This window comes from Fringilla coelebs (assembly GCF_963513975.1).
Source record: "Fringilla coelebs genome assembly, contig: SCAFFOLD_40, whole genome shotgun sequence".
NCBI classification, from domain to species: Eukaryota; Metazoa; Chordata; class Aves; order Passeriformes; family Fringillidae; genus Fringilla; species Fringilla coelebs.
This window is the reverse complement of record NW_028167217.1, coordinates 940,570-965,740: the sequence shown is the minus strand read 5'-3', so window position 1 is coordinate 965,740 and position 25,171 is coordinate 940,570. Positions and strand designations below refer to the sequence as shown.

General features: G+C 49.2%; 2 protein-coding genes across 3 annotated transcripts; one reads left to right on the top strand and one right to left on the bottom strand.

Annotated features, from left to right (window-relative positions):
- Positions 1-1,661: 1,661 nt before the first annotated feature.
- SNRPA (small nuclear ribonucleoprotein polypeptide A) lies at positions 1,662-12,391 on the bottom strand. 2 transcript variants are annotated; one of them, XM_084227603.1, is made up of 7 exons: positions 12,290-12,391; positions 11,182-11,267; positions 10,838-11,010; positions 8,514-8,696; positions 6,016-6,186; positions 5,233-5,321; positions 1,662-2,987 (listed from the first exon to the last, which is right to left on the bottom strand). In XM_084227603.1, the coding sequence occupies exons 2-7, from the start codon at positions 11,252-11,254 to the stop codon at positions 2,828-2,830; spliced, it is 849 nt and encodes a 282-aa protein (XP_084083729.1). In that variant the 5' UTR covers positions 11,255-11,267; positions 12,290-12,391; the 3' UTR covers positions 1,662-2,827. The 2 variants fall into 2 exon arrangements, with proteins under 2 accessions (XP_084083729.1, XP_084083730.1); XM_084227604.1 differs by having other exon boundaries at positions 12,325-12,385.
- On the top strand, positions 11,253-23,324 carry LOC311166122 (uncharacterized protein; the record flags this gene model as incomplete). Its single annotated transcript, XM_084227601.1, has 5 exons — positions 11,253-11,269; positions 12,307-12,412; positions 12,487-12,678; positions 17,015-17,093; positions 17,280-23,324. The coding sequence occupies 5 exons, from the start codon at positions 11,253-11,255 to the stop codon at positions 18,956-18,958; spliced, it is 2,073 nt and encodes a 690-aa protein (XP_084083727.1). The 3' UTR covers positions 18,959-23,324.
- Positions 23,325-25,171: the final 1,847 nt, after the last annotated feature.

The window sequence follows — 25,171 nt, the reverse complement described above, 5'->3', positions numbered from 1 at the left end:
GCCTCCTGGCACAGCCCCAGAAAGGCTGGGCACTGTCAGCCCCTTGTCCTGCTCTCAGGACCCTCCCCCCATCCCAGTGGCCTCAAGGATCTGTGGGAACAGGTCCCTGGGAAGCCTTGGACAGGAACGACCCTGTGGGGGCTTCCAGGGAGTGCACGTTCTTCAAAGGACTTTGGGTTTTGCTTTTGCATTGCATTTCTGAGAGGTTTGTGCAATCATGGCCTCCAATTATCTGATGTAATGAGTGGCTTGAGATTCTCTGTCAGTAACAACACTTAGTGGACTCATTAATGCTTCAAGGTACTTCCGTTTTTCCAAAGTACTTGGTGTTTCCCTTTTGATACTGATGCCTTAAGTTTCAGCTTTCATACTTTCCAGATTTGGTACTGCATTAATATAGAACTCTAAACTTCAGATAGTGTTCTCTTCGCAGTGTAGTTAGACAAAACAATCCTTTTCCAGCCCGAGAACCAGGGATACTGTTGCAGCTTCAGGCCCAAAAAGTATAAACAACAGTGAATTGAGGAGAGCAAACTGAGAGGATGCATCTTCCTAACATGAAGCTGTAACTGGACAATTAACCCCAATATGTAAATGGACCAAAACTTATAAAAGTGTGAAAACTCATGACTAGTCATCCATTGTGCATCCATCTTCAGTGGGGCTACAGCCGGGCTCTATTGCCCAAGTGTATCCTTTGAAGGCCTTTTAATAAATCCCTACTTTATTCTGTAGGAATCCATAAAATCAGAGAGTTTTAGGAAAGTGATAAAAAGACAGGCTCCAGATACAGCAGAATTGTGAAGTGCTAAAACAGCAGAAAAAATATCTAAGCGGTAGCGAAGACATGGGAAATAGAACAATAGAGCTGTGTAGTTTGGCTTTCTAAGTTGCAAAAAGTTTAAGTAAATATTTAGAAGGTTAAGTATGAATAGTGCTCTGTGCTTTATAAACGGGCCATTGTATGCAAGAATAGGCCACCATTGTTTTAACCAAAGCTACATGTGCTTAAAGTGATTGGATAGAACTACTGTCAGTATGCTTTTGCTCTGTGTAATTGGCTAAGATGACTTTATGATATGTTGTAACATTAAGTTTCTTTGGCCTGCTGCCTGAACAGCGAGCTGTTAGCATCTCTCCATTGTCATAATCATGTAATGAGAATGATGCTGAAAAATAAATAGCTCAAGACGCTTGTCACAGTAGCCCCGTCCCATTCATGTCTGTATATAAACTGCCGGCTCGCACCAGACATGGGGCTTGAATCCCCGGGACCCCAAATCCTGGGGTTTAAAATATTTGGGGTGTCCACCACCCCCAATTCCAAAAGTCTGGGGTCAAGTATCTCCAAATCCTAAATCCTGAAGTGCCAAACACCCTCGAACCCCAACATTTGGGGTTAAAATCCCCAATCCCCAACTCCTGGAGTTTGAAATATCTGGGGTGTCCAACCCTCCTCATCCCCAAAGTCTGGGGTCCAATTCCTCAATCCCCAAATACTGGGATCAAAACCCCCCAAATCCCAAATCCTGGCATTGTCAAACCCCCCAAACCCCAAATTTGAGGATCAAATCCCCCCAATCCCCAAAGTTTGTGGGGGTTACACCCCCCCCCCCCCAATCCCCAACACTCTCTCAAAACCACTCCAGCCCTGGGGGGCACAGTGGGGTTTATTTGGGAAGGCTCCAGGTGCAATGTCTGCAGAGAGACCCTGGGTACAATGCTGGGAAAGACCCCAAAACCCCCTTGGGAACCCGAGAAGCATCGGGGGGAGTGGGAAAAGGGGATTTGGGTTTATCTGGGGTGGGGGCAGCTCCAGGTGCAATGTCTGCAGAGAGACTCTGGGTACAATGCTGGGAAAAACCCCAAAAACTCTTTGGGAAGCCCAAAAGCCCCTGGGGGGCTGCAAAAGTGGATTTGGGGTGGGGATCCAGGGTGGAAGAAAGGGATTTGGGATGAAAGAAGGAGTTGGGGTGAGGAGATTTAGGGAGGAAAGAATAGGATTTAAGATGGATAAAGGAGATTTTGGGGTGAAAGAAGGAGGATTTGGGATGCACAAAGAAGGATTTGGGACGGAAAAAAAAGAGATTTGGGTGGGAAAAGGGGATTTAGGGTGGGGAAAAGGGGGATTGGGGTGGGAATTGAGGGATTCAGGATGGGGAAAGATTTTGGGTGGAAAAAGAGGATTTAGGGTGGGCAGGGAAGGATTGGAGTTGGAAAAAGGAGATTCGGGGTGGGAAAAGGGGATATAGAGTGGGAAAAGGGAATCTGGGGTGCACAAAGGATTTGGGGTGAAAAAAGCAAAAAAACCCAGGATTTGGGGTGAGGAATTGGGGTGGAAAAGGGAGATTTTGGGATGGGAAAAGGGATTTGGGGACCCACAAAGGATTTGGGCAGGAAAAAAAATAATTTGGGGTGGGAAAAGGAGGATTTGGGGTGGGAAAAAATAATTTGGGGTTGAAAAAGGAGGATTTGAGCTGGGAAAAAGGAGGATTTCGGCCAAGCTGAACTTACCTGGGGGAGTGGGGGTGCGTGGGGGGTTTGGAGCAGGGCCAGAACCATTTCTGGGGCAGTTTTCTGTGATTTTGGAGTATTTTTCTGGGATTTGAGGACAGTTTGATGGGATATAGGGTGTCCTGGGTTGGTTTTGAGGGATTTTAGGGTGTTTCTATGGGATTTTGGGGTGGTTTGGAGGGATTTGGGGTGTTTTGGGGCAGGTTTTGGGTATTTAGGGGTGGGTGTGAGGTGCTTTTTTTTGATCTCGGGGTATTTCAGGCCAGTTTTTGGGGGGTTGGTGGTATTTTGGTGGGGTTTGGAGTGTTTTGGGTCACTTTTTGGCAAAAGAGATCTTCATGGCGTTGCTCTGGGTGATCTTGAAGCCCTGCAGGGCCTCACGGGCAGCGCCCGCCTGCACCTCGGTGTCGAACTCCACGAAGGCGATGTCGTGGCGCCCGGGAACCAGGCGCACCTCCTTGAATCCAGGGAACCTGGGATGGGAAATGGGGTTAGGAGAGCCTGGAAAAACCTGGGACCGTTCTCCCAGAAACCTAGGAATGTTCCCCAAAAAATCTGGGAATGCTCCCCTAGAAACTTGGGAATGTTCCCCCAGAAACCCAGGAAGGTTCCCCTAGAAACTTGGGAACATTCCCCCAGAAACCCAGGAAGGTTCCCCAAAAGTCTGGGAATGTTCCCCAGAAATACTCCAGAAATGGTCCCCCAAAAAGTTCAGAAATGATCCCCAACAAAACCCAGAAATGTACTCCCCAAAAGATCCAGAAGCATCCCCCCCAAAAAAAACTGGAAACAGTCTCTCTCAGAAATCCAGCACCATTCCCAAATATCCAGCAATGTTCCCCCAAAAATCAAGAAACTTCTCTCAAAAACCCAGAAACATCCTCCAAAAAACCAAAGAACCTAAAAATTTTTCCCCCAAAATCCAGAAGTGTTCCCCCCAAAAAACTTGGAAACATACCCCACAAGATCCAGCTACATCCCCCAAAATTCAGAAACATTTAAAATAAAGGTCCAGAAATACAACTCCCCATAAAAGTCTAGAAATGTTCCCCAAAAATCCAGAATTTCCCCTCAAATTCCAAACTCTTTCCCCTCAAAAGAAATCCAACTGCACCAAATATCCAGAAATGTCCCCAAAAATATCCAGCAATGCTACCCAAAAACCCAGAAATCCAACTCCAGAAACATTCCCCAAAAATCTGGAAACACTTCCCTCCAAAAAAATCCAGAAACATTCCCTCAAAAATCCAACCCAAACCCCACCTGACTCCTCTCAAAATCCCCAAAAAATCCCAAAATTCCACCAAATTCCAGGAATGCCACCAAATGCCCCCAAGGGATCTTCTGGATTCCCAGTGCCTGGGAATTCAGGGTGGGGGGTTGGGGTCAGGAGGAGCCCAGAATTTGGGGAAACCCCTGAGAAATCCAAGGGGACAGCCAGAGTTTGGGAAAAACCCCAGTATTGGGAAATTACCCCCCAAAATTTGACTGAAAGGCTCTCAAAATGGTTTGAGAATCTCAGAATGTCCCTCAAAATCCCATAATATCCCCAAGAACCCCAAAAGTCCTGCAGGATTTCTCCAAAATTCCAGGGAGATGCTCTGAAAATCTTTCAATGTTCAACTCCCCAAAAACCCAACAACCCCAAAATTTCCAAAACATTTCCAAAAATCCAACATCCCAAAAATCAAAACTCCAACTCCAAATCCCATTTAAACATTCTCAAAATCCCCAAAACCCCAACACCCCCCAAAATCCAGAAATATCCCACAAAATCCCGAAAAATTCCACCAAGTCTCGAAACATTCCCCCAAAATCCAACCCCAAAAATTCACCAAGATCCCAAAAAACCCTCCCAAAATTGTTCAAAACCCCCAAAATCCAACCTCCCTAAAAATCCAGGAACAGCCCCCCCCACCCCAACCTCCCTGAAAAAATCCAGAAAGATATACAAAAATCCAGAAGTGTTCCCCAAAAAACCCAGAAATCCAACTCCCCAAAAGTCCAGAAATGTTCCCCCCCAAAAAAGTCCAGGAGTGGCCCCCAAAACATCCAGAAACATTTCCTCCAAAAATCGAGAAATGGTCCTCAAAAAGTCCAGAAACATCCCCCCAAAATCCCCAATAAACTCAAAAATTGAGGAACTTCCCCAAAAAATCTCTAAGTGTCTGCCCAAAAAGCTAGAAGCTTTCCCCACAAAAAATCCTGAAATATTCCCCAAAATCAAGGAACTTCCTCCCAAAATCCACAAATGTTCCCCCCAAAATCTGGAAACATTCCTCAGAATCTAGAAACTTTCTTAAAAAACCCAGAAATATTCCCCCAAAAACTCATAAACCTGTTCCCCCCAGTCCGGAAAGTTTCTCAAAAAAAAAATCTTGAAGCATTCCTAAAAAGCGACGAACTTCCCCCAAAAACTCCAGAGCCATTCCCAAATAAAACAAGAAATCCAACTCCCCAAAAAATCCAGAAACATTCCTCCAAAAACCCAGAAACATTTCTCCAAAACCCCAGAAATTCCCCCCCCCAAAAACCAGAAACACTCCTCCAAAAACCCAGAAATTTCCACCCAAAAAATCCAGAAAGTCACCCCCAAAATCCTGATATTTAAAACCAAAAAAAATCCAGGCCCAAGCCCTCCTCACCTCTCTCCACCCTCCCCAAGCCCCAAAACACCCCAAACCCTGCCCAGAATCCCAGGATTGCCATGGATCTCACTGGTTGAAGAGCATGGAGAGCATCAGCTCGTTGGTCTCCTCTGGGAGGTTGGTCAGGAACAGGATGTGGTTTGGGGGATTTTCTGACAGCTGTGGAGAAATGTGAGAAAACCTCCAAAATCAGCACCAAATCTGCCCCAAATCAGGCCCAAAATCTGCTTAAAGCCACGCTGTATACACACTAAAGAATCTGCCCAAAAATCCCACCAAAATCCAAAAAAAATCCCTCTAAAAAAACCCCAAAGAAATATCTTCAAATCTGACCAAAAACTCACCGAAATTTCACACATTAGACCACAAAATTCACATGAAAAATCCCCACAAAAAAAGCAACAAAGCCCACAGAAATCCCCTCAAAATCCTCCTAAATCCCATGGAAAAATTCCTCAAAAAGTCATACTAAATCCCCATGAAAATTCCACAGAATCCATGCAGAAAAATCTGCACAAAACCCCCCCACAAATCCCCAAATTACAGAACCCACCCAAAAAATCCTTCAAAATCGTCCAAAATATCCCCCACAAAACATCCCACAAAAATTGTCCCAAAAGCCAAAAAATCCACTGCAAATCCATTCAAAAAATCTGCACCAAAATCCCACCAAAACCCTCACAAATCCCCCCAAAAATGCCCCCAAGTCCCCTCAAATCTTACCCAAAATCTCAGGAAATCCACCCAAAAAATTCCCCTCAAAAATTCCCTCAAATTCCCACAAAAATCCAACAAAATCCACAGCAAAAATCCCACAAGTCCCTTAAATCACTCAGGTTCTGGGGTCACTCACAGGCTGTGGGGTAGGGATCGGGGCCATTCCAGGCTGTGGGGCCATTCCCGGGGGAATTCCTGGATTCGGGGCCATTCCTGGGGCTGGAATCATGCCCGGGGGGGGGATGTAGGGCGGTTGTCCCCCCAGGTGTGGCAGCATCCGGGGTGGCTGTGCCATTGGTGGCATCCCCTGAGGAGAGACCACAACACACCCCAAATCATTGCAAAGGCAGTGACAGAATCCCAAAGTTATCCCAAACACATCCTCTGAGGAGAGACTCCAACACACCCCAAATCATTGCAAAGGCACCGACAGAATCCCAAAGTTATCCCCAAAGTACAGTGAGAATCCCAAATCAATGTGGAATTATGCCAAATCCACACAGAATTATCCCTGAATAACCCTACAGACACATGGTCCCAAAAACCCCAAATTTTCCCAAAACCATAAAAAATTACCCCAAATTATCCCAAACTTACCCTGAATAACTCCAAAATTACCCCAAATCATCCCAAAATTACACCAAACAACCTCAAAATCACCTCAAATAACCCCGAAAAACTCCACATTACTCTGAAAAATGCCAAAATTACCCCAAATAACCCCAAAGGCACACAAAGAACTCAAATCCCCCCAAAATCCCATCCAAATCCCCCCATGCCCTCCCAAAAAGTCCAGGAACGATCCCAAATCCCCTGGAATGATCCCAGAATTCTCCAGAATGACTCCAAATTACACAAAATCCCCCAGAACCATCCCCCAAATCCCCTCAAACCCCCCAAAACCCTCTGGAACAATTCCAAAATCTCCCTGAACCTTTCCTCAAACCCCCTGGAATGATCCCAAAACCCCATTAAACAATCCCAAATCCCCAAAGAACAATCCCCAAAAATCCCATAAAGTGGTCCCAAATTGTCCTGAACCACCCACAAACCCCCAAAACATCTCCAAAATTCCCCAGAAATGCCCCAGTTCCCATAAACTGATTCCAAATCCCCCAGGAACGATCCCACAATCCCATAAATCGATCCCCAATCCCCACCCAAACGTCTCCAAATCCCCCAGGACTAATCCCAAAATCCCCTCAACCAATCCCAAATTCCTGGCACTCACAGGCACTGCGCCCTGTGTCCCAATCCCAAATCCCATAAACCCACCCCAAAATCCAATGGAATGATCCCAAATCCCCTGGAACCACCCCCAAATCCCCCCAAAATGATCCCAAAATCCCATTAAACAATCCGAAACCCCCTGTAGTGATCCCAAATGCCCTGGGAACAATCCCAAATCACATAAGATTATCCCAAAATCCCCTAAAGCCATCCCAAATCCTCTAAATCAAACCCAAATCCCCCTGGCACTCACAGGCACTGCCTTCTGTGCCCCGATCCCGATCCCAAATCCTATAAATGACCCCAAATCCCATAAAACAATCCCATAAATCCCCTGGCACTGATGGGCACTGGCCCCTGTGCAACAATCACGAATTCCACAGATTACCCCAAATCCCATAAATGATCCTATAAATCTCCTGGCACTCATAGGCACCACCCCTGTGCCCTGATCCTGATCCCAAAATCCCATGAATGACCCAAATCCCACAAATGATCCTAATTCCACAAATGATCCCAAATCCCATAAATGGCCCAAATCCCACAAATGATCCCAATCCCATAAATGACCCGAAATCCCATGAATGACCCAAATCCCATGAATGACCAAAATCCCATGAATGATCCTAATCCCACAAATGATCCCAAACCCATAAATGACCCCAAATCCCACAAATGACCCCAATCCCATAAATGACCTGAAATCCCATGAACGACCCCAAACCGCATGAATGACCCAAATCCCATGAACGACCCCAAATCCCATGAATGACCCCAAATCCCACAAATAACCCGAAATCCCATAAATGACCCAAATCCCATGAACGACCCCAAATTCCACAAATGATCCTAATCCCATAAATGACCCCAATTCCATAAACGACCCCAATTCCATAAACGACCCCAAATCCCATAAACGACCCCAATCCCACAAATGATCCTAATCCCATAAATGACCCCAAATCCCACAAATAACCCGAAATCCCATGAATGACCCAAATCCCATGAACGACCCCAAATTCCACAAATGATCCTAATCCCATAAATGACCCCAATTCCATAAACGACCCCAATCCCATAAACGACCCCAATCCCACAAATGATCCTAATCCCATAAATGACCCCAAATCCCACAAATCACCCCAATCCCACAAATGACCCCAAATCCCATAAATGACCCCAAACCCCCCAAATGACCCCAAATGACCCCAAACCCCATAAATGACCCCAAATCCCACAAATTATCTTAATCCCGTAAATGATCCCAATCCCGTAAATGATCCCAAATCCCATGAACAACCCCAATCCCACGAACCCCAATCCCATGAAGAACCCCAATCCCACAACTGACCCCAAATCCCACAAACGACCCCCAATCCGATCAAACAAGCCCCTGGCACTCACGGGCACTGCTCCCTGCGCTGCCCCCTGCGCTCCGGCCGCGCTCTTTTTGGGGCCGGGGGCCTCTCCCCCCTTGGCTTTGCGCTTGTCCCGTTTGCGCTCCCGGTCCCGGTCCCGCTCCCGCTCCACGAACGTTCCCTTCATCTTGGCGATGATGTCCGAGTCTGTCTTGGCGTACTGGATCCGCTGCGGCGGCACAATCCCGGGATTGGGGCGTTTGGGGGATTTCAGAGCATTCGGGGCATCTCCAGGAGGGATTTTGGGGAGGTTCCAGAGGATTTTGGGATCAGTCCAGGGGGATCTGGGGATGGTTCAGGGGGTTTTGGGGTTGTTCCAGAGGATTTTGGGTGGGGTCTGGGGAGGCTTTGGTGCTTTCTGAGAGATTTGAGGCTTTCTCAAGGATTTGGGGGAGTTCCAAGAGGGATTTTGGGGCTTTCAAGGAACTTTGGGAAGTCCTAGAAAGAACTTTGCAAATTTCAGAGGGATTTGGGGGGAATTTAGAGGGGATTTGAGGGAGTTCCAAGAGGGATTTGGGGGTTTTCAAGGAACTTTGGGAAGTCCTAGAAAGAATTTTGCAAATTTCAGAGGGATTTGGGGGGAATTTAGAGGGGATTTGGGGGAGTTCCAAGAGGGATTTGGGGGTTTTCAAGGAACTTTGGGAAGTCCTAAAAAGAACTTTGCAAATTTCAGAGGGATTTGGGGGGAATTTAGAGGGGATTTGGGGGAGTTCCAAGAGGGATTTTGGGGTTTTCCACACGATTTTCAGAGATTCTAAGGGATTTGGGGAGGTTCCAGACAGGATCTGGGGGAAGTCCAAGAGCAACTAGGGACATTCTTGAGGGATTTTAGGAAGTTCAAGAAGGAATTTTGGGAGAATTTAGAGGAATCTTGGGAGGTTCCAACAAGGATTTGGGGATTTCCAAGGGGGATTTTGGGGTTTTCTGAGAGATTTTTGGGAGTTCTGAGGGATTTGGGAGATTCCAGGAGGGATTTGGGGAGTTTCTGAGGGATTTGAGGGTTTTTAGGGAAATTCAAGAAGGAATCTGGGGGAATTTGAGGAGGTTTCAGGGGGGGATTTTGGGGTTTCCAAGGGATTTTCGGGGGTTCTGACGATTTGGGAAAGGTTTCAGAAAGGATTTGGGGATTTTCAGATGGCGTTTGGGGGAGCTCCAAGAGGAATTTGGGAGTATTTCAGGAAGTCCTAGCACGGATCTAGGAATTTAGGGGGGATTTGGAAGTTTCTGGGGACTCTGGGGGAATTCAGAGAGATATTGGAGGAGCTCCAAGAGGGATTTGGGGGTTTCCAACAGTTTTTTAGGGCTTCCAGGTTGAATTTGAGGTTTCACCATGGATTTGTCATAGAAGAGAAAGCTTTGGGAATTCCTGGCTAGATTTCAGAGGTTTTCCTGGAATTTTGGGGTTTTTCTCAGGATTTGGTTCTCACTGGGGTTGGCTGTAGCAGAGAAAGCTTTGGGGCAGGTCCGGGTTGGATTTTGGTGCAATCCTAGGTGGATTTGGGTTTTTTTTTGGTGGGATTTTGGAGGTATTTGAGGCTGGATTTAATTTTTTCCCCCAGGAATTCAGTTTTTTTCCCCCAAAATCTGCAGATTTTTCCCACAATTCAAGCATTTTCCTCCAGAATTTCTCTCTCACAATAAACTTGTCATAAATTGGGAAGCCTTGGGGTGTTCCTGGTTGGATTTTGGGGCTATTTGATGCTGCATTTTGGGGTTTTCCCCCCCAGGAATTCAGGATTTTCCCCAGAATTCCAGGATTTTTTCCCAAAATGTCAGTTTCCTGCCCAAAATGTAATTATTTTCCCTCAGGTTTGGGTTTCACTGTGGACTTGTCATAGAAGGGGAAGCCTTAGAGTGTTCAGGGTGAATTTGGAGAATTACAGATGGTATTTTGGGGATGCTTGAGGCCAGATTCTGGTGTTTTTTCACGGAATTCCAGTTTTTTCACAGAATGCCAGATTTTTTCCCCAAGTTTCTGTCCCACTGTAGGCTTTTCATAGAAAGGGAAAATTTTACTCCTAGTTTGATTTGAAGATGCTCCCAAGGGATTTTTGGTAGCTTTCCAGCTGGATTTTGGATTTTTTTCCAAAAATACCAGGATTTTTCCCCCAAAATTCCAGTGTTTTTCCACAGAATTTCTGTTTCACCATGAGTGTGTCACAGATGGGGAAGTTTTGGGGTGTTCAAGGTGAATTTAGAAGGATTATAAGTTAGATTTTGGGGATATTTGAGGCCAGATTTTGGTGTTTTTTTCCCTAAAACTCCATTTTTTCCCAAAATATCAGAATTTTCCCCCAATCTCTATCTCACCATGGGTTTGTCGTAGAAGGGGAAGCCCTGCATGGAGCGCAGGGCGTTGGTGGCACTGCTCATCTCCTTGAAGATGACAAAGGCCTGGCCCCGCATGCGGAGACTGCGCGACACCAAAATGTCCAAAATCTGCCCAAACTGCGAGAAAATGGCGTAGAGGGACTTCTTCAGCTCTGGGGACAGAGTGACAGTATGGTGACAATGGGGACAGCATGGTGACAGTCAGACATGGGGGCATCACGGTGACAGTGGGGACAGCACAGTGACAGTGGAGATGCACAAAGGACAGCCTGAACCCCTGGGGACACTCACAGACATTTTCAGACCCCCCAGGCCCCCCTCACCGTCCTTCTTGATCTTCTCATTCAGGTTGTTGATGTAGATGGTGTGGTTGGGCCGGGGGTCCTGCACAGCCATGGCCAAGACTCCTCTGTGGGGATAGGGGGGATTTAGGGGGCATCTGGGAGGGCTGTGACTCCCTCACACCCTGGGACCCCACTTTAGGAGCCCCTAGACCTCCAAATCCACCCCAGACCCACCTAAAACCCCCCAAATTACCCTCAGATCCACAGAGTTCCCCCCAATATTAACCCCAGACCCCCCTGAGACTCCCCCAAACCCCCTCAGAACCACCAGAGATCCCTCCCAAATTCCCCCCAGACCCACCTCAGAACCCCCCAGATGCCCCGATTCCCCCTCAGACCCCCCTATAAACCCTCCAGACTCTCTCAAGCTCCTCCCCAAGCCCCCTCAAACTCCCCAGAGCTCCGTCAAACTCCCTCCTTCCCCCCAAACCAAGCTCAGATCCCCCTACTTCTCCTTAACTCCTCCAAAATCCCCCATTTCTCCTCAGACCCCCCCCAACCAATCTCAGATCTCTCCATTTTCTCCCGGACCCACCTCAGAACCCCTCCCCCCCATAATTTCCCCCCAAATCCACCTCAGACCCCGCAAAAACTCCTCAAACCAGCCAAATTCCCCCCAAATCGGCCCCGGATTCCACTCATACCCACTTCAGAAGCCCCCATTTTCCCTCAAACTCCGCAAAAACTCCTCAAACCCGCCCAATGCTCCCCAAAACCGCCGTGGACCATTTAATTCCCCTCATACCCACCTTAAACGCCCCCAGTTCCTCTCAAATCCCCCTCAAACCTCCCCAAACCCCTTCACGCTCGCACCAGATCCACCTCACACCTCACAAAAGCCCCTCAAACAACCCCAATTCCCCCCAAACGCATTCCCGTCTTTTCCCTGCAGTTTTCCCCCTGGACCAACCTAAAATTCCCTTAATTATGCCTCAGACCGCACAAAAATCCCTCAAACCCGCCCAATTTCCCCCAAATCCATCCGGCAGCGACTTCAGACCCCCCACTTCCCCTCAGACCCGCCTCAACCCCCACCCATTTTCCCCCAAAAGCCATCTAAGAGCCCTCCATTCCCCCCACACCCCACCTCAGCTCCCTCCTCAGCCGCTCTCCCCTCACGACCTCCTGCTACCACTGCCGCGGCCGCGTCCGCCGCGTGCGCGGGCCCCTTCCAACCAACAACCGCGCGGGCCCCTTCCAGCCAATAGCGGCGCGATCCTCCCCAAACCAACCAATCAATGCGCGGCTTAACTCACAAAGCCCGCCTCCCCCGTGCCGCTCCAGCCAATTAGAGGCCAGCTGGAAGTGGCGCCCTCTGACCCCGGGGCCGGACATGAAGCGGACGCCCCCGCCTCGTCCGCCGCCGCCGCCGCCGCCCCTCCGGCTCGGGCGGGCGCTGTGGGAGGCGCTGGAGAGAGCGGGGAGGCGCCGGCGGACGACCGAGGGATCCTGGAGCTGCTGAGGCGGCCGGGAAAGGTGGGGGAGGGCCGGGGGCGTGGGGGGTGGGGGGGCGGCCTAAGAGGGAATTGTGGGAGGGTGTTGGGGGGTTCTGAGGGTCCTGGGTGGGGTCTGGTGGGGTCTTGGGGGTCTGGGATGGGGTATTGGGTGGGGGGGATGGGGTATTGGATGGGGGGGATCCCGAGGGTTCCTGGAGGTGTCAGGGAAGCTCTGGGGAGGGGTCCTGGGGCATTGTGTGTGTGTGTGGGGAGGGGGATGTGGGGGGCTGTGGATGGGTGCTAAGAGGGGTCTTGAGGGGGGGGTCGTGGGAGGGTCTGGGGGGTCCTGGGGTGTTGTGGGAGGGGTTTTGGGGGGCCTGGGTTGGTTTTGAGGAGGGGTCTGGGGGATCTGCGAATGATCCCTGAGGGGATTGGGGAGGGGGTCGGAGGGAGCTGTGGGGAGGGGTCTTGGGAAGGCTCTGGAGCGGGAGTCTGAGGAGACATCCCGGCCTGGGCCTGATTGGGGTCTGGGGGCTCTCAGGGGGGTTTGAGGGGTCTTAGTGATTTCTGGGGGGGGGTTTAGGGGTCCAGGGTGGTCCTGAGCCAACCTTGGGGAAGGCTCTGAAGGGGTTTGAGGTTCCTGGGGGAGATTTGGGGGTCCCGGGGTGTCCCAGGCCCACCCTGAAGTGGGGTCTGGGTGTTTTGAGGAGAGGGGGCACAGCAGGGCTTCCCAATCCCCGTTTTTGGGGGGTCTCCCATGGTGCCCCCTCCCCAAAAAGCTCCGAGGGCCCCCTGAAGTGGCTCCTGTTCACCAGCTGGTGCCCCCTGATCCAGGACAGCCCCAGTGAGTCTGGGGGGATTTGTGGGGATTTTGGGGGGGATTTTTGAGAGGGATTTGGTGGTGGCTTTTTTGGGCTTTGTGGGATTTTGTTGGGATTTTAGGAGGAATTATTTGGTTTAGGGGGGTTTTGTAGATTTAGGGGGTTTTGAATTTTGGGGAATTGTACTGCAGTTTTGGGGGGGTTTATTGAAATTTTGGGGAGTTTTTTTGAATTTTGGTGGGTTTCACTGGGATTTTGAGGGATTTTCTGGGGTTTTCAAGGAATTTATTTGGGTTCTTAGAGGATTTTGTTTTTAGTGGAACTTTGGGGGGCTTCAGGGTTGGGGGGCTTTGGGGTTGTCCCTAGGCACGGGGAAGGCTGAGAAGCACCAAAATCTCCTTAAAACCCCCCAAAGTCCCAATAAAATCCACAAAATCCCAATTAAATCTCACAAAAATCCCATTAGAACACCCTAGAATTTCAATAAAAGCACACAAAATCTCTTGAAATCCCAACAAACCCCTCAAAATCCCAATTAAACCCCACAAATCCCCCCAAAAATGTCCCCAAAACCACAAAAAATCCCCCCAAGATCCAAAGCAATTGTTGCAACACCCAAAAAGCCCCACAAAAACCCACCAAAATCCCTCCCAAAAAGCCAAAAAATCCCAAAGAACCCAAACCCTCAAAGAATCCCACTAAATGCCCCCCAAATTCCAATAAAATGCTCTCAAAACCCCTAAAAGCTCAATAAGACCGTGAAAAATTCCAGACTCCAACAAAATCCTCACAAAATCACAGTAAAACCTGCTAAAGTGAAAAAAACCCAAAAAATTTCAATAAACCCCCAAACACCCCTAGAAAACAACCCCCTAAAGCACCAATAAAACCCCCCAAAATCCATTCCCCTCAAAATTCTGCAACTCCCCGAAAACCCAGTAATTCTCTTCAAAAAACACAATAATTTCCCCTAAGCTCCCAACAAAATTCCCCAAAGCCCAGAAAGGCCCAGTGTCCCCAAAGTTCTGATCCTGGTGCTGGTCCCAGAGCGATCCTGGTGCCAATCCCGGTCTCGGCCTCAATCTCGACCCATTTGGGTGAATTTAGGCCAAATGTGGCAGGTTTAGGGTGGGTTTCAGGTCCTTTGGAGTGATTTCAAACCTTTTAGTGTGGATTTTAGGATCCTTTGAATGGTTTTAGGCTAAATCTGGTGGGTTTTAGGGTGGGTTTTAGATCCCTTGGGACAATTTTAGGGCCATTTGTATGGGGTTTAGGTCTCTTTGCATGATTTTAGGATAAACTGGGCAGTTTTAATGTGGATTTTATCTCCCTTTGGCTGATTTTAGGCCCATATGGGTGAATTTTAATCCTGTGTGGGTGATTTTAGGTCCCTTGTTTTGGTGATTTTGGGCCCATTTGGTTAGATTTTTGGCTTCTTTGGTTAATTTTAGGTGAAACCAAGTCTTTTTAGGGTGATTTTAGGCCATCTTGTGTTGGTTTCAGGCATGTTTGGGTGATTTTAAGTCCTTGTGGGTGATTTTAGTAAAAACCATGTGGGTGTTTGAATGGAATTAGGCACATTTGGGTCATTTTAGGCAAAATCAGATACTTTGAGGGTGGATTTTAAGCCCATTTTGGAAACTTAGGGTGATTTTAGGCCATTTTGTGTGGGTTGCATTTGGTTGGGTTTTAGACCCTATTGGATAACTTGAATCCCATTTGGCTGATTTTAGGCCACCTTTCCGGTCACCCCTAGTCTAATTCCAGTAGGATCCCAGTCACATACTCTCAGTACTATTCTACTTACTCCCAGTATGATCCCAGTATGACCCTGACATGGGCACGCCTCCTGCCATTATCACTCAGCATGGTTCCAGTTGCTCCCCTTTACCCCCACTATTGTTTCAGTCTCTCCCAGTATAACCCAGTTGGTCCCAGCATGTTCCCAGTCACTCAGAGATGCCCAAAGTTGCTTCCAGCCTGATCCCATTTGATCACAGCCACTCCCAGTCGCCCTCAGTGCAGTCCCAGTTGCTGAAAGTATAATCCAGTATGATCCCAGTCTGCCCCAGCATGGGCCCAGCTGCTTCCACTGTGATCCCAGTAGGAACCCAGTTGCCCCCAGCATGGTTCCAGTTTCTCCCCATTCCTCCCAGTGTGATGCCAGGTGCACCCAGTTGTCCCTAGTATAGTCCTAGTCACACTCTGGATGATCTTCTAGCATGGTCCCAGTCATGCCCAGTTCTGCCAGTGCAGACCCAGTCACCCCATTCGCTCCCAGTTCCCCATGTTGTCATCCCAGTTCTCCCCAGCATGGTCCCTGTTGTTCCCAGTGTGGTTCCAGTCACCTCAGTACGGTTACAGACACTCCCAGTAAACCCCAGTTGCTCTCAGCATGCTTGTAGTAATTCCCAGTCATTCCCAGCTGCCCCAGTAAGTTTCCAGTTACCCCAATATGGCATAGTCCCTCCCAGTGATGCCACTCCTGGAATCCCCCAGCCCTCTCTGCATTCCCCCCTCCTGGATCTCCCAAGAGAAGCCCCAAAGGACTGGTAGTCCCCAGCCAGGGTCCCCAGCAAGGCCCAGTTTGGATGTGCAGCCCCCAGTTTTCCCAGTTTGCCTCTCCTTTGGCCCGGGCCAGGTTTCCCCTGCCCGCAGCAGCTGGGAGCAGCCGAGAGTCCCGTGCTGCCATCCCGACCTGTCCCGGCTCCATCCCCGCTCCTGCCGCGGGCTGCGAGGGCTGCGGGAACAGGGCACCGAGGGTGTCGCTGCTGCTGGGGGAGGAGGAGGAGTGGGAGGAAGAGGAGGATCAAGGAAAGGAGAAGGAACCATGAGCACTCCCTAAATTCACAGCCCCCCACTTGTGAAATCATCAACCCCCCCCCTCCCCCCCGATCCTAGAGGTGACAAGGAAGGGGGACCTTGGCCCAGATATTCTGGGGGCTCCGTGGGTTGGGTTTTTTGGGGGGGAATGTTTGGGGAATGACGAACTGGAAAGCTGAGCGGAAAAGGCCCTTTTTGGGGACATTGAGGGGTTCTGGTGGCAGCTGCCGGCAGAGGCAGGTGGGAGGAGCAGAGCCCTGTGTCCCCCAGGAGCTCAAAGTGGGGAGCCCAGAGAGGGGGGAGTGCCATGATTCATGGGACCTTCAACAGCCTGGAGAGGGGCAGTGGGGGACTCCTTGGACCCCCTGCACCCTAAAGCAGACAATAAGGGGAGAAGGCTCCCTGGGACCCCAAAAACCCCCAGCATCCCTAAATGGGGAGACTGAGGAGAGAACTTTCTGGATTCCTGGGATTCACAGCAGCCTGGGGAGGACAGGGACCAAGGAGAAGGGAAACCCACAATATGACCATGACCCCAAGCAGCTGGGACAGGGAGGAATCCCTAAAGGGGAGAGGCCAGAGATGGGGAACTTCTGGGAGGCTTTTTCAGGGCTGAATCTTGGTGTTCTGGAGGCTTCTATGGACCCCAGATGCTTGATGACTTGCAGAGATGGACTTGAGCAGAGGGACATTTAAACTCAACATGCTTATCCTTGTTTTCCCCCAAACCAGGATTTCCCATTCCCAGCGCTTGGCTGGATGGAGAAGGAGGGTGCAAGGACACGGAAGATGCCACAGAACACCCAGGCAGGTGAGGAGGAAGTCACTGCCCCTTTCCCCCTCTCTCCTGCTCCATCTCCCAGCCCAGCACAGCCCCCAGATGCAGAACAACCCTGCTGCCAAAGCTGTCCTGCCAGGGATGCACTGGGGGGATTTCCTTCCCCTACCCTGCAGCACAGAGGCAAATCCCATCCTCTCCTTGTCCTTCCTCCCCCAGATAACGAGCTGCAGGTGGAGGCCAGGGAGGACAAATCCCCGAGGCAGAACCTTGTGGAAGAGGCCGTTTTGAGCAACTCCATGACACAGGAATCAAAGGGGAAAGAAAAGCCCCGGAGATCCCTCACAAGGAGGGGCTGCAAACGCAGATCACGGGGATCTGAGGAGGAAAGACCCAGCCTGGGCCAGGAAGGCGGCCAGAGATCAAGCCAGAGCTCGGAGCTGGTGCTCCATGAGCAGCTCCATGATGGGGAGAAGCCCCACAAGTACTTGGAGTGTGGGAAGAGCTTCAGCCGGAGCTGCCACCTGATCCAGCATCAGAGGACCCACACAGAGGAACGGCCGTATGAATGTGGGGAATGTGGGAAGAGCTTCAAAGTCAGCTCCAGCCTGATCCGCCACCAGATTATCCACACTGGAGAACAACCCTATGAGTGTGAGGAATGTGGGAAGAGCTTCAGCCGGAGCTCTGGCCTGATTCAGCACCAGAGGACCCACACAGAGGAACGGCCGTATGAATGTGGGGAATGTGGGAAGAGCTTCAAAGTCAGCTCCAGCCTGATCCGCCACCAGATTATCCACACTGGAGAACAACCCTATGAGTGTGAGGAATGTGGGAAGAGCTTCAGCCGGAGCTCTGGCCTGATTCAGCACCAGAGGACCCACACAGAGGAACGGCCGTATGAATGTGGGGAATGTGGGAAGAGCTTCAAAGTCAGCTCCAGCCTGATCCGCCACCAGATTATCCACACAGGGGAGCGGCCGTATGAGTGTGGGATATGTGGGAAGAGCTTCAAAGTCAGCTCCAGCCTGATCCGCCACCAGATTATCCACACTGGAGAACAACCCTATGAGTGTGAGGAATGTGGGAAGAGCTTCAGCCAGAGCTGCACCCTCATCCGTCACCAGGTGGTCCATACTGGGGAGAGGCCCTATGAGTGTGATCAATGCAAGAAGAGGTTTCGGCTCAGCTTTAGTCTTCTCGTGCACCAGCGCACGCACACAGAGGAGAAACCCTTCCTCTGCCCCGACTGTGGGAAGGGCTTCAGGCAAAACTCCCATCTTGTCAGGCACCGGCTCATCCACACTGGGGAGAGGCCCCACGAGTGTGAGGAATGTGGGATGCGCTTCAGCCGGAGCTCCCACCTGATCCGCCACCAGAGGATCCACACTGGGGAGAGGCCCCACGAGTGTGAGGAATGTGGGATGAGCTTCAGACGGAGCTCCCACCTGATCTGCCACCAGAGGACCCACACTGGGGAGCGGCCCTACAAGTGTGGGGAATGTGGGAAGAGCTTCAGACAGAGCACCAACCTGATCCAGCACCAGAACATTCACACTGGGAAAAGGCCCTACAAGTGTGCGGAATGCGGGAAGGGCTTCTGCCAGCGTGCCAACCTGGTCCAGCACCAGTACATCCACACTGGGGAGAGGCCCTACAAGTGTTCAGAATGCGGGAAGGGGTTTCGGATCAGCTCACATCTCCTCGTGCACCGTCAGATTCACATGGAGGAGAGGCCCTTCCGCTGCCCTGACTGCGGGAAGGGCTTCAAGCAGAGCGCTGCTCTCGTCAGCCACCAGCGCATCCACACCAGGGAGAGGCCCTACAAGTGTCCCCAGTGTGGGAAGAGCTTCTCACAGAGCTCAGCCTTGACCAAGCACCAACGGAGCCACCAGTAAGGGAAGCCCTGCAAGTGCCCCGATTTCAGAAAAAGTTTCATGCGCTGCTCCAACCCCATGCCCCACTGGAGGACCCTTGTTGGGAAGAGCACTGGTGACCCACATTCCCTGTGATCCACGTTGGGAAGGCACCTAACTAGTTATCCTTTTGTTTTGGCCTTCATTTTCTTCTGATTCATCTTCATCCCTTAAAAACAGGCCTGAAAAGAAAGAAACTGATCAAAGATATCTAGTCCCCATTTCACAGTTGTTTGAGAAGGAATTTAGAGTTTGGGGACATAATATTGAGGATTTATGGGTTCCAGGAGGATTTTGGGCAGTGTTCTCCATCTCTTTGCACTGCAGAAAGCAAGAGGGATTGATCTGTCTCCTCAAAACAACTCAGTCCCACTGAAAACCATACAGTTGTATGGATTGAGCCCCAAAAGGGCTCAATCCCAACTCAAAATTGCTTGTTCCCTCCTCAAAAATCTTAATCCCACACTAAACTCACTTGATTCCACAGCCGCCATGGTGAGAAGGGGTTGGAAGGAGATTGGGAGAAGTGGGATCCAAATTTGGGGCGGTGGGATGGGGATTGTGTGGGGCTTGGTGGGTGGGATGTATTTGATAGTAAACAAAACTTTCAGAGTTAGTGATTTCTGTCTCATTCATTTTTAATCATTTCAGTCATTTTCAGTTCTGTTTCCAGAGTGCTACCTTCTCAGCTGATTGTGTTTGTGTTCTCCTTTCTCTTCTGCCTCTCTTTGCCTGCTCTCTTTCTCTCTCAGTGTCTCCCTTGAGCCAGGGCAGCTGCCACCAAGGACCCTCCCCTGATTTAATTCCCAGTGCAGGAGCTACAGCGACGATTGGTAAATTTGCAGATGACACTAAGCTGGGAGCGTGTGTCCATCTGTTAGAGGAACGGAGGGCTTTGCAGAGGGACTTGGAACAGTTGGATGGATGGGCAGAATCTGATGGGATGAAGTTCACTAAGTCCAAGTGCCGAGTCCTGCACTTTGGCCACAATAACCCCCTGCAATGTTATAGGCTGGGGACGGTGTGGCTGGACAGTGCTCACGTGGAAAGGGACCTGGGGGTGCTGGTTGACAGTCTGCTGAACGTGAGCCAGCAGTGTGCCCAGGTGGCCAAGAAGGCCAATGGCATCCTGGCCAGTATCAGGAATGGTGTGGCCAGCAGGAGCAGGGAGGTCATCCTTCCCCTGTACTCGGCACTGATGAGGCCACACCTTGAGTATTGTGTCCAGTTCTGGGCCCCTCAGTTTAGGAGGGACGTTGAGATGCTTGAGCGTGTCCAAAGGAGAGCAGCGAGGTTGGTGAGGGGCTTGGAACACAAGCTGTAAGAAGAACGACTGAGGGAGCTGGGGCTGTTTAGCCTGGAGAAAAGGAGACTCAGAGGTGACCTTATCACTCTCTTCAACTTCCTGCAGGGTGGCTGTGGTGAGCTGAGGGTCGGTCTCTTTCTCTAGGCAACAACAGACAGAACAAGGGGACACAGTCTCAAGCTGTGCCAAGGGAGATACAGGCTAGAATTAAGGAGAAAGTTTTTCACAGAAAGAGTGGTCAAATACTGGAATCATCTGCCCAAGGAGGTGGTGGATTCACCATCCCTGGATGTGTTTAAAAAAAGACTGGATGTGGCACTTGGTGCCATGATCTAGTTGAGGTGTTAGAACATGGGTTGGACTCGATGATCTTAAAGGTCTCTTCCAACCTAGAAATTCTGTGATTCTGTGATTCTGTGACTGGAGGTGCATCTCCTTTTTTCACAATTGTTTTTAAAACTGCAATATCAATAACTGTGCTACCCTGTAATGGAGTTGAATAATCACACCTTATTCACTATTGTTTAGTGACTTTAATTACATTAATTACTTTAATTCCTCCTTGATAATCTGCATCAACTCCTCTCATGACATGAACGCTTTTCAAAGCCAAGCTCCAGCGAGCAGTTATCAAACCAAAGTGTCCTGGAGGAACTGGAATTCCTATTTCAGTATTGATAACTCTCATTTGCTCTTGATTTTTCCTAATTAATTATAATGCATGAAGGTCCAGCCCTGCAGCCTCTAGGGGGGCCCTGTCAGGGGCAATCAGACCCAGAATAATTTCTCAAGAAGTTAAAGCGTCCCTGTCCATGTTTGTATTTGCAAATTGGGTGCAGCCATGCACATCCAGGGGGTTTCCATTTCCCAGGGGGCCCCTTGTACCCTTGTTAAAGGTATAGAGCACATCTGTGAGATGGGTTCTCCATGGGGGCAGGTTCTCATCTCCTTCTTTTTTCAACTGTTCTTTGAACAACCCCTTTACCCATTCAATCAATCCTGCAGATTGTGGATAATCTAGTATATGAAAAACCCAGCAGTCTTAATCACTGTATTTTTCACAGTAACAGACAAAGCATTCCACGTCACAGTATCAGCAAACCCCATAAAAATAGCCAATTTCATCCATTCCTCCTTTATATCTTGTATACAATCTCACAAAGTTTACCACTGACATTCAGGTCCTGGCCAATGCTTTTCAGCAGGATATTTAGTGCTAGATCCTTGAGCAGCCACAGGTGGTAAATCAGAATTGTCAGCATTATTTCACATTATTATTATTTTATATATAGATAAAGATATAGATATAAACATAGATTTGATAGACATATTGATAGATAAAAATATATGTTTAAATATATTAAAATGTTTTATTTTATTACATATATGTATATAGTAATTATTATATTAATATTCTTTCACTTGAACAAATTAATACAAGGTTAGGATTAAAAACTTCTGCTGTCACTCCATGTAAGAGGGTTCCTTCTTTGGTTGGTGCTGTTTCCAATGTGCTGTTAACAAAATTCATCCTCATCTTTACCCACTCACAAGTTGTTTTCCTTTCTCCATATGCAATTTTTGGATGCATTTTAATACATCCACTGGTTCAGCTTCTTTAAACTGTCTGCCCCATTGCTCACACGGTGTTCTGACCTCAGTCCACTCCAGAGTCAGCAAACTCTAGGGAAGGGCTTCCCATCTGGAAATTTCAGATGGGACTGATTCCTTAAATTTATATTTAAGAAGTGACATTTTGTTGTAATCTGGCCAGTTTTGTTTCACGAGTGGGCAGGGTCAGTACCAAAGACACAAACATGAACTGAAGGAATCAGTGTAATTTACTGTAGTTCAAAGCAGCAAAGAATCACAGAAGGAGAACCTCAGCAATGCACCCAATCATCACTACCAAAGATTACCTGCAGTGATTAAGATCATCACTGTTGTGGTGAGGATGGCTGCAGCAAACCTCTTTGGTTCCCTAACTTCAGGGCAAGGGTGGCGAAAATGAAAAGAAGTGGGTTCAGTGGAGTTGCCTGGAAAGAACTTTATTAAAGGGTGAAAAACAGCAAACGTGGAGTAGCTGAGCACAGTAGGAGGGGCAGCATCCAGAGACTCAAAACAAAGGGGAAGCAGCAACATACACACTTGGGGGTGGAACATTCTGGAACTATAACCATATAGGAGAAACAAGTAATCAATAGGGGAGCAGAACTTGGAAAACTCAACATAATAACACCAAGGGCTTATGGGGGAACTCTTGGGCTCGCCTTAAGTTAAACAAATGATTCCAAGGGCTTGAAACTAATGCCCAGTTCTTTTGGTGTAAAATCTGGCTGACTTTGAGTCACAGCTGGGCCAATTCCCACATCTCCCCCTTCCTGTTTTCTAACAAAAATGGAACTGAAAGAACTTTGCAAAACTCTATAAAAACATCCAAACAAGCATGGAACAACCGCCACCACAACAACAACAACCAAGAAAACCAACAGTCCTGTCCTGACTAAAGACATCATCCAACCCTTCAGTCTCCAGGAGTAGAAGAGTTTATTCAACCAGTCTTTGTTTTCCACTTGAAGCTTCTTGAACCCTCCCTTCAGCACTTGAATGCTGTTGTGGATTGACTCGCTGTGGCTGGAGAGGTTCATGCAACACATTCCCTCAAAGTCCTCACAGCTGTGCTCGTGTGCCAAAAGTAGAAAGTCTATTGCTGCCCTGTTCTGCAGTGTGACGTGTCGGACGGTATCTATGTCTGACAGCAGGCCAGCATTGGTTTCCTTACTTAGCAGGCACCCAAGATGGTCTAATTGTCCTAATGTTAGCATTCAGGAACACATAATCACAGAATGATAATATGCAGGTGCTTTTATTGAAGAGCTCTGGGTGTCGGGTACACACCCAAATCTGACTCCAACATGGGTTCAGGATGAACATGTTTTTATAACCTTATTGTTTTATAACTACATATTAATGATTAAACTTATATTGTTCTATTGTATACATTGATTCCATCCAAGCACAGATTTTTGTAATTTCCATCAAACCCCCCCAACATAGTTTCTCATGATTCTTGTTATGATTAAACAATAATTATATCCAATTACCAAACAATCATCGCATCTAACAATCATATCTGTTGCAGTGTGATGTCATAGTTTGTCTCAGGTATCCCTGTCCTTTCCCAGGTGCCAATCACCTCTCCCCTCCCTACCCTGACCTCGGCTGGTGCTGTCTGTCAATCCTGGCATTCCAGAGGGGCATCGAGTGATTGGCAGAGTTCAAAAGATGCCCTGCATCCCTGGGGGCCATTGGCCCACCCAGGTGAGCCTTGCACCTGAGACCTGCCCACCCTGCACCTGGCTGGTGGGATCCCTGCCCCTCCCCTCCTCCTCTCCCTGGGGTTAAAAGAGCCAGCAACCACTGGGGTTCGGGATTCTGTTAGAAACTGTTATGAGATTCAGAAGCCTGTGGTTCGGAATAAACTCTGGATCGAAACCCTCTGGCAGAATCCCACTCCTTCACCTCGCCTTAAAGCATCTGCACAGAGGTAAACTAGAGCTTTGCATGTCTGGACTTGTCTCCAGCGCCAGCTGCAGCATCCACCAGCCAGAGGTGTCTCTGAGGTGAAAACACCACAGTTTCTGCCTTTCAGTCAAGCAGCAGAGGCTGGTCAAGTCAGACAAGTCCCATCTGGATATATTGGTAAATATTCCAATACATATAATTGATCATAGTCATTAAATGATTATACAGGTGCAGTTTCGCATGATTCAGTAAAGCCTAACATTTTCCCAGGGCCTACCAGGCCCGAGCTTTCTTTCCAACCCCCCTGAATTTCCCATGATTTTACAAACATCCCTATACTATCAATCCCATTCCCCTCCCACTCCTTTTGGGGATCCCACCCTGCTTTTCCTCCTTCTTACCCACATTTCCCATCACCTCCTCTTTCCCGTGGTCCCCGCTCACCCAACTTCTCTGAGCCCCCATCTGGGGGGCTCCCAGCACCACCAGTATGGCCCCAGCTGCCCCCACAGGCCCCATCCACAGCTCTGGGCAGGTACTGACAAGCCAAAAGCAGCTGTGCTGTGCCATGGGAGGCTCCAAGATCATTCAGCCAGTGCTGCTTGATGCTATAAAAAAAAATGACTGGAAAGAGAAGGTGAAATTTTTTGGAGTTTAAAGTCAACAAATCTCCTCTTCCCAAAGAATTCCTCGTGTTAGTCTCTGTCCTGATGGATGTTCCTGCCCCTGTGTTCATCCAGTTTCCTATGGGGAACCAGGAGGACACGGAGAGCACCAGCCAGGTGTCTTCCCACATGGATCACTGGGAATGTGGGTCACCAGGGCTCAGCCCAAAGGGGGTCTTCTGACTGGAGATGGAGGTGGAGCAGCGGACAAAGCTCTTCCTGCCCTCACAGGACTTCCCTTACTGCTGGCTCTGTTGGTGTCTGGTCAGATGAGAGCTCCTGGAGAAGCCCTTCCCACAGTTGGGGAAGTGGAAAGGCCTCTCCCCTGTGTGTGCACTGGTGCTTGAGGAGATCCGAACTGCTCCGAGCCTTTTTCCCACACTCGGAACACTCAGGGCTGTTCCCCAGTGTGGAACTTCTGGTGGGAGGTCAGATTGGACTGAACACTGAAGCTCTTCCCACATTCCAAGCACATGTAGGGCCGTTCCCCAGTGTGCACGCGCCGGTGGGTGAGGAGCCCAGAGCTGTCCCTGAAGCTCTGAAGCTCTTCCCATATTCAGCATAGTTGTAGGGCTGCTCCCTCCCTCCACGGTGGATCTTTGGTGACAGAGCAGGTGGGAATTGGTGCTGAAGCTCTTCTCACATTCCAAACACTTATAGAGCCATTTCCCTGTGTGCACCTGCTGGTGGTAGAGGAGG

Excerpts from the sequence above, each read along its gene's own strand:
- SNRPA (XM_084227603.1), bottom strand. The coding sequence starts at position 11,254 with ATGGCTGTGCAGGACCCCCGGCCCAACCACACCATCTACATCAACAAC. Across the intron at positions 11,011-11,181 it reads TGAGAAGATCAAGAAGGACG|AGCTGAAGAAGTCCCTCTAC; the intron begins GTGAGGGGGGCC and ends CTCTGTCCCCAG. Across the intron at positions 5,322-6,015 it reads CGATCCCTACCCCACAGCCT|CTGTCAGAAAATCCCCCAAA; the intron begins GTGAGTGACCCC and ends ATTTCTCCACAG.